Consider the following 9,319-nt stretch of genomic DNA (forward strand, 5'->3'; position numbering starts at 1 on the left):
ATAGTGGTTACTAGCAGGCAAAGCAGGAAGTGGCGGCAGTGTTTAGACAGGTTTACCTCATGCCGGGGAAAGGCAACATACTAATGGCTTAGAAAGAAAGTCAGAAGAAGGCTGGTGCTGTGATTAAAAAGAAAAAAAAAATTGTGAGGAGACCCCAGGAACTACTAAAGAAGGGCCCATTGGGAAGACATTTCAAAGAAGAACTAGAAGAGGTAGAACTGTAACTGCCTCTCTGCTGTCATCTGTGTATACTTCTCCCAAACCTTTTCCTTCCCCAACTCAACACTTACCCAGGTTCCTAGTGAAAAGCAAAATCTAACTATCCACATTTTGCAGACAGAAAATCACCAAGGGGCCAGCAGATGGCAAAATGGTTACGTTGATGGAATCCCACAGAGGTGACTGGTTCAAGTCCCAGACCTGGCAGCTTAAAACTCATGCTGCGGATGTATGTGTGCATGCCCAAAATCCCAAGAGGAGAATGGAAGAGAAGGGATTGCAGTGTGGCCATCCCCCTGGGAGGTGATTTCTCACTTTCTGTCTCTGTTTCTCTCTGTTTCTCTGGCAAGCACACATGCCCTATAGCAAAAAACCTCTCTGGAAAAGAAAGAAAGAAAGAAAACCTCCAGAATACATTCACCTATAATTCAGTCAATAGTGTGTCAGTTCTGTTTACTGACAGTCGTATGTTCTGGTAAAGTACGCCAGTGTGAGATACACACACAGACTTTACGCCAGTGTGAGATACACACACACACTTAACTGGGAAATAAAACTTCCATTCAGTTTGTTAATAAAGCTGAAAAATTAATATGAAACAATAGGGGGAAATCCCTGCTTTCAAGTGCATGTTAAAAAATCAGATTATAAATGACATTCTGAGTTACACTTACTTTACATAACAAAAATCACCGGTACTAAGAAACGTTTGGATGATGTTATATTCTTAAGAGATTTTTTAAAAAATCAATTTGGCTTGAACATCAACACTAGCACCTTGACTTTAAAAGTCCACATAAATTCAAGGATTAAGTTATCAAGTAGTTCTATATGGAAAGGAGCCAGAATGTATTAGCTTTAAGATATTTTCGGCTGCACGTGAGAGAAAAAAATAAATCATTACGGATTTTGCAAAGTGCATTTCTATCTTTTTAAGGAGAAAATGTAACAAGAGACATTCGTCGCCTCCCTAGAGAATCTCATACTGTACAAAGAATAACACTCTCTGAAGCGTTTACCCACAAATGACCAGCTTGTAGCAGTCAGTGATTACAGGGACTATGTCCGGACCCCTATGACCGCCCATCATTTTTCTGGTTAATGCATTCAAAGAGACAGGGTGAAAGTTACCAAGAGAGCTATGTCGGAGCCTCCCTTTCCCCTGTCGTGTTGCTGGGTCATGTGACAGACAGGGCACTGCTACATAAAGGCCAGAAGAAGTACATTTAAAGCACTCACTAAGGTGCCATCACTAGAGGCTGAGTTTCAGAAGTAAAGAAGAAAAAGAGGAGAGATGAAATCAGTCCCTGGGTTGTTACAGGATGTGAAAAAGGCCCCTTGAAAGCAAGGAGGTCCAGAATTGGGGTTGGGGGGCTATTAGTAGTTTCCAGGTCACAGCACACACAGGTACAGCCTGAGCTTCTTTTACCAAAGATAATTCTGTCCAAACACATTTACTTACAGACCAGCCCCATAGCCTAATGGTTAAGGGAGATGGATCCCACGTGACCAAACATGGTTCAAATCCCAGTCCCGGAGGTTTGAAAAACATGCCATAGGATGTGCATACATGCCTCAAATCCTGACAGGATGAAGAAAAGGAAGTGAAGGGATTGCGATGTGATCATGCCCCATTGGAGGGGTGCTTTCTCCCTCTCTCTGACTTTCTATGTCTTTGTTTCTGGCAAGCACATATACCCTCTGGCAATGTTTTTTTAATAAAGAATCATAACAAATACATATTAATGAGTGGTAACACTAACCTGAATGTAAAAATTGTAAGTAATATTTTTACTGGTCACATACCACATTTTACAAGAAACCACGATGCCACCTCTAAATGATTTGTACTTACTTCTAAGAGCTCAGACTGTATCCTTACCAGTAGAAAACAGCTCTATTAAAAAAATCTTTTCGAGGAAAAAAAAATTAATTAGGAACTCTGAAGACTTGAACTCTAGTCCTAAATGCTGAAGCAAAAAATTAACTAAATGTTGTTACTAATGCAACTTGGGCTCTTCTCATTTTAGTTTATTTATTCCTCTGCCCTCTTAATTCTTCCTGTGCTGACAAAACAATGCACAACCCCCCGGGGCTTACAGGTCTTCATTCTCTGTAAAGCAAGGAGATTTTTTTGGAGAGGGACTGCTCAGAGGTAGATAAGATATCAGCATAGAACGACCAGCTAACCAAAACTTCTAAGTACCTGTACCTTGATTATCTTTGAGAAAAATGACCTCAGTGTGCCACGTCCTGGTGCCCTTATCTGTGGAATATCTACCACATTATCTTTACCATTCCTAAAAGACCTCTTCACCACTATCTAGAATTTCAGAACATGTATACACACACATGCATACACACATATGTGGACTTACAGAGGTATCACACAACTCGCCTGTTAAAGTATATGGTCTCACGGTTGTTAGCATATTCCCAGAGTTATGCAACCATCACCTCAATCAAGTTTACAACAGGAATGTAGCTTTTAAATGCACTAATGCACTGTACAGAAAGAAAACCACGGTCTACATGGGTTAAATCATAATCCCAGAGTCACAGAGCTGGTCGTGGTCAAACCAGGCCTGGAGCCGTGGAAATTACTTAGCCATTGACATCATGCAAGATCCCGTTCCCCTGGCCCTGAGAAAGTTCTGCATACATTAAAACCCACAGCTAACATGTCTGAGAACAGTATCTGGCATTTTTCATTATCATGCTCCCTCTTACTGTATTAAACCCAGCTTGAATTCTCCATCAAATCTATTGCATTACAGGGTTTCCTAGAAAGGCTTCTAGAATAGATTAAAGTGTATCTTTTGGGCACTTCAACTACAAAACGTGTTTAGAAAGCCCAGAGAGAATCTGTGATGTCTCTCCTTCCAGATAAAGTCACGAATTATTTCAGTTCATGGAAAAAAAGAGGGGGGAGGGGATAGGCTAAAAGTAGACCTCTGCTCATTTCGTTTTTAATGGACTGATTATGGCAGGTTAAGCCAAACTACCCATCGCTAACACAGTATTTCTCCAATGCGAATAACGTCTGAGGATTTTAACTATTCACTCTGGTTAGTGGTCAGAAGCCCCTAAACCATCCATGGGCTTATGTCTTAGTTACTTCTGAAATTTGTTCCTATGTACATGTAAATGTTTCCCAGTTAAAGGAAACATTTCAGGAGAAGAGGTTTTCCCGCTGGCAGTGCTAAGGGAGGCAGGGTAACAAGGACAGCCGGTGATTTCTCTGGCAACTCCTGGACCATCCTAGCTTTCGACGTCCTGGCTGCCTAAACTGAGGGCACTTGTTGATTGCTCCCCCTGCCCTTATACGCACCCCCACCGGGGGTTTCTCTAACTCTTCTCTCTCCTGCATCCTACTTCTTTCCTTCCTGTGTTGTTGCATCCCAAAGTTTTTCTTTACTCAGTAAACATGTCAGCGGCCATTGCTCATACGTAGTGAGCAGAACACTGTCCCTAAATGGGGGGACAGTGCTCCCTGGAGTCTACATCTAGCCTGCTGTACATTGTCTCACTTTGGTCTGTCCTTATGTTTGTAACTTTCCATTTAGGCTGGAAAACCCCCAAATCTGTAGCTCCTGTCTTGGCCTCACCTCCTGAGCCACAGGTCAGAAAACGCACTTGCCCCAGACCAGTGACAGCTGAATGTCTCATGGACCCTTCACAGTGCCAAGGTGGAGTGGCGAACCTACCATCTCTGCCCTCGCCCAGCTGGACCCTCCTTGGGGGGCTCCCGATCACCCTGAATAGCACCAGTATTCACCCAGAGCCCCCAGCCAGAAACAGAGCATCTCCTAGTTTCTCGTGGACACAGTATGAGAAGACAGCAGCACCGTCTCTCAGCCTGGCACTGAGTCTAGAAGGGAATCCTCTACTTCCAGCTGCTCATCACCAGCCAGAGTGTGGAAGAGAGAGGCCAAGAATTCATATTAGTGTAGATTCCCGGTGAAATTTGTCTACCCTGGTTCTAGCAAAATTGGGACTGGGAGGAGGGAGGTGTACCGAGCAACCTATCTGGTGATGCCGGTGGGGAATAGATTTTACAAAGGAGTTCTGCCACAGCAGGAAGAGCCTGCAATGTTGAAAACAAATTCGCTTGTCAACACACAGGTGCACGCACACACACAAACATACACATACCCAACCAAGTCGAGTCTCCGCCTGTTTTCTGCTTGCTCTGCTCAGAATGTCTTTTCTCCTTTCCTCCCATACCCAACCACAATTCCTTCACCATACTTCATTCTCAAATGGCGATTCTCCTCCTCCAGGAAGCATTCTCTGACGCCCCCACTGTGCTGTCTGCCCTCCCCTGTGCGTGGAGGTGTGTCTAGCACTGTTTGTTTACGTGTCTGTTTCTGTGTTTCCCCCACTAGACCATCAGCTCAGAAAGCAGAAAGTGGAGTGCAGTCCCAGGGCTTCACAGGGAAGACGGCGGGGAGGGGAAGGAGGCAGCGGAGAGCCCAGACGGGGGAGCCGGCGCAGTCTAGCTGGGGGCCCATTTCTAGGCGCACGAGGGAAATGCAGGGGACCCAGCCACCCGCCAAGTATACAGCATCCCGGGAGGGACCAAAACTGGTGCGGTCGCTGAGAGGCAGCAGGACGTGTCCCCCGAGACGCCCCCAACCAAAAGGCCGGGGACTCGAAGGAAGCCCTGCTGGCGTCGTACTCCCTAAGATCATCCTCCCAGCTCGCGCCTGGAGGAGGCCTCCGGCCTCCCCACGCCCACTCTTTCTCCAGCACCGAGACCCTGCGACCTGTCACCTCTGTCCCCTGGGACAGAACCTTTTAGATTTACAGCGGTCCAAGGTTGAGCCCGAGATGGGAAAGGAGGCGGCGCCAAGGAGCAGAGAGAGCAGGCGGGCCCCTCACCCCACCCTCGCGCCCTCCTAGGCGGGAAGAAATCGAGCCCCAAGACAGGCCCCTCAGAGAGACAGAACCCCAAAGGCCTGGAAGCCTCGGGGCCCGCAGCCTTCCAGTCCTCCTCTTTCCTTCCTCTGTGCCTCCCTACCTGGCTGGCTTTGTGGAACTGCTTCTTCAGCCCGGCCACAGACATCGCGACTGCGCCCGGCCGGGGCGGCGAGGTCTAAAAAAGCCAAATGGCCCGACGCTCTGGGAGAGCGGACGCGCGGGCTGGTCCCAGCGCGGCTGGGCTCCGCCGGGCCCGCCCCCCCCCCGCCCCCCCGCCCCGGCCCCAGCCACAGTCGCTGTCACACTCGCAACACACGCGCGCACGCAGATGGCAACACTGCGTTCCAAAGCCCCTACGCAGCCCATTGGCCAAGCCGCGGCGGTATGCAAATGCAGCCGCTGGGGCCGCCCACGCTTCATTGTTGCGTGGAGACTTGGAGGAGCCTCGGCCTGGGAAGCTGGTGGTGGGGTTGTCCCCCTGGTCGGGGAAGCAGAGCCGCACAGAACAGCAACTCGGGCGCAGGGAGGGAGGCATCACAGGTTGGGGGAAAAGGATCACATCTCTGTGCTTCGAGGATCTGGTGTGAAACCTGCTTTCTCTGCTCACCGGCAACGTCGCCTCCCTCCGGCATATTTTTCAGTAGGTGCCTATTTTTAAGGAAAGGACAGAAATGCAACAGGACAGAGGACCTGTGGTAACAGGAAGCAGTTTCTGAGCAGCGAGGCTGTTTTTTCCCAGGCAGTGTTCTGCATGCTATCTGTCAAAACGATTCGGGTCCTCCCAGAGCAAGAGAGTTACTGGGTAAATAACTTGTAAACATGGTACTCACCCTGGTGGCGGAGCCTACTGTCAACTGCATCAAAAGCATCTATCTCCAAGGAATCGGAAACGACCCTGTGCCCTGGAAAGTTCTCCAGACCAGGGACCACGTTCCTTCAGTCACACAATGTCATTCTGCACAAGGTCTACAGGTCAATGCGCCCACAGCTGAGACCCAGCCAGGACCAGAAAACATTGTGTTGACCCTGGCCCTTAGCTCATAGCTCCAACTGGATTTGAGTCCTCCTCCCTGACTTCATCCTAAGGACTGTGTGAATAACTTTCACTCTCTGTGGCCTCAGTATTCTCACTTGTGCTTGGAGGGCATGGGCATTTGGAATCAACTTTCTTCCTCTGATAATGGGAAAAAAACACATAAACTGAGTGGAGGTGCCAGATGGTTTAGTCAGCCTCTCTGTCCATTATTGTGATGCCAGCAGAAACACCTGAGCCTGGGGGAATTTATAAAGAAATAGGGATTTAGGGGGCTGGTAGGTAGTGTGGTGGTTGGGGATGTTGGACTCCCACGACTGACTACAGTTCCAGTCCCGGACCTGGCGGTTTGCGTTCTCACTTTCTCTCTCTCTCTGTTCCTCTCTGGTCAAATTTAAATAAATAAAGTTAAATAAAAAAAATTCTTAAAAAAAAAAAAAGACATAGGGGTTTACTGGCAAAACTCACGATCCTGGTCGTTGGAAAGTCCAAAAATGGTGGGAGGCAGAACTTTCAGCAGAGCAGAGCATGGGCTAAATCCATGTGACCTTCTCTCTCTTCATTTTCTCCCTACACATATCAAAATTCATTCATGAAGCCCCTCCTCCCCAGCTCCCCAATCACTAATCTCCTCCCACCTTTGGATACTATAATCAGATTGGTTTCACCTTCTTAATCCCAATACAATGGCTGAACTCATTAATTTTGGGAGCACATATTCAAACCACAGCATTCCACTCCTGAACTCGAAAATTCATGTACTTCTCCATACAAAAATCATCCCTGTGGTCTCCAAAGTCCAAAATTTCATCTAAGACTCAAGGCAACTTCCTGTTATGAGCCTGTGAAACCAAACAAGTTACATGCTCCCGAAATGTAATAGTGCCACAGGCTCAGAGAAGAAATTTCCATTCCACCAGAAGAAAGGAGTAACAGGCCCCATGTGAATCCAAAATCCAACTGGGCAGATATTAGATCTTGAAACTCCACGTGCTACATCTTGGATGTACTGAGGGAGTTGGGCCCTGACACATCAGGCAGCCTTGTTTCCTGGGCCCCTTCGGCTCAGTTCATGGTTCACGCCTTCAGTTGGAGGAACCTGGCTGTAGTATCTCACACTAGCAGTGCTCACTGATAACTCCACAGATCTGGGTTCGCCAGGGCAGACCCACCTCAGTAGCCCCCCCGGGCTTAACATTCCTGGTGGGTACTCTCTACTTCAGTCCCATGTTTCCATGTGGCTTCATATTAATGGGAGCACCGCCTTGCCCATGGAGCAAGCCTCCGCCTAAATGCCCAGGCTTTTTCATGCGTTCATTGAACTCTTAGTGGAGGTCTCCATGTTCTTGAATCCTGATAGCTTACAGAGTTTCCTTCACATGCACAAGGCTAGCACCTGCTACTTGTACGTTCGGGAACACGGTGAAGCAGCAGCCTGAAGGACAGGCTGAGCTCCACCTGGGGCCACTTTAAACACAGCTGGGGCTGTGGAACACGGAGTCTCCAAGCAGCAGCTCAAGACAACAAGTGAGACTTGGGCCAGTGCCTTTAAAGCACTCTCCTCTCCTAGGTATCTGTGGTTATGATAGGAGAGCCAATACCCTCAGGGCATTTCTCTCATTTTCTTGACCATTATCATCTGGATCCCTTCTATCCTGTTACTCCCTTTAGCAACCAGTTTCTTGGTGACACTTTTTTTTTGAGAGATTTTTGTATAGGGCATTTGCGCTTGCCAGAAAGACAGAGAAACAGAGAGACAGAAAGTGAGAAATCACCCCCCCCAGGGGGGGGATGGCCATGCTGCAATCCCTTCTCCATTCTCCTCTTGGGATCTTGGGCACATATGCACACGCGCTTGGCGTGAGTTTAAGCCACTGGGTCCGGGACTCAAACCACGGTCAACTATGTGGAAGTCCAGCGACATAGCCATTACACCAACTGCTGGTCCCTCTTGGCCACACTTCTCACTGCAAAAGATGCATTTTCATTCTTTGTCATATAGCCAGCCAGTAAATTTTCTAAGTTTTTCTGTTCTGCTTCCCTTTCGTTGTAAATTCTGACTTTTAGTAATTTCTTTCTGCTTGCATCTTATTTTTTGCAGTTAACAATAATCATGTAGTCCCTGCTATATTTTACTTTGAAATCTGATCTGCCAGGTCTTTGTCACTCTTAAATTCAAAATTAAACAAAGCCCTAGGACATGGACATTTTGCAGCCAAATTCCTACTATGGTGGTTACTAGGATGACCTTACCTCCCATTTTCAATAAAATACTCTCCTTTTCCTTTGAAACCTCCCCACAACAGCCTTTACTATCAATAATTCTAGCAGCATTTAGGTTGTCATCATTTAACAAATTTCAAAAAAGTTTCAGTTCATTTCCTTTTTTTTTTTAATTTTATTTAACTTTATTTATTTATTTATTTATTTATTTATTTAAATTTGACCAGAGAGGACCAGAGTGAGAGAAGGGAGAGGAGAAGTGAGAAAGCAAGCCACCAGGTCCAGGACTCAAACCACGGTTAGCCATGTGGGAGTCCAGCGCCCTTAACTACCACACCACATGCCGGCCCCAGGTTCCAGTTTATTTCTAAAGCATTCTTTCTCTGAGCTTCCGCCAGAAACTAAGCTTTCCCTAACCTTCTCTTCCTTATTTCTGCCCATTACCAAGAAATTTCTTCCACAGTTGGTAGTATATTCGTTTCCTACTTCCATTCATTTTGGTAATTTATCTCCTTATTGAATCAAATGTAGTGTAGGAGTTCATATTCTCAGAATTTTTAAATTCCGGAAACTTTCATATACATTTTTTCCTTTGCAAAACTCTTGGTGATCTTTCTAAAATTTTTTTCAGTCATTAGATTCACTGGAGGTTTGCTGATTTCATTGGTGTTTTAAGTTTTTTTTAAATTTATTTATCATTGTTATCGATCTCTCCTTTATTTCTTTAGTCTTATGCATTGCTTCTTTCTTTTTGTTGTGAAGACTAGCCAGGGTTTGAGGTTATTAATAACAGAGCTGACTCAAGCCTATGTAAGCTAGAAGAGAACGTGTTGGAGGAGGATGTCAGGCAGCCCAGAGATTCACACAAGAGGTGGGGAGAACCAGCCGGGGGAATTGAACAGGAGCTAGGAATCTGATTGC

At 46.5% G+C, this 9,319-nt stretch overlaps 1 protein-coding gene across 3 annotated transcripts in view; it reads right to left on the minus strand.

The window, feature by feature from the left end:
* Positions 1-5,313, minus strand: part of SH3GL3 (SH3 domain containing GRB2 like 3, endophilin A3) — a 96,354-nt gene extending 91,041 nt beyond the window's left edge. For all 3 annotated transcript variants that reach the window (XR_003548214.1, XR_001369876.2, XM_006142662.3), the window contains exon 1: positions 5,243-5,313. Coding sequence is in view for 1 of the 3 variants with exons in the window: in XM_006142662.3 (XP_006142724.1) it covers positions 5,243-5,287 (45 nt within the window). In the remaining 2 variants the exon portion in view is untranslated. The remainder of the gene's footprint in view (positions 1-5,242) is intronic.
* Between the last annotated feature and the right edge of the window lie 4,006 nt (positions 5,314-9,319).

This window comes from Tupaia chinensis, unplaced genomic scaffold, assembly GCF_000334495.1.
Source record: "Tupaia chinensis unplaced genomic scaffold, TupChi_1.0 Scaffold000078_1, whole genome shotgun sequence".
NCBI lineage: Eukaryota > Metazoa > Chordata > Mammalia > Scandentia > Tupaiidae > Tupaia > Tupaia belangeri.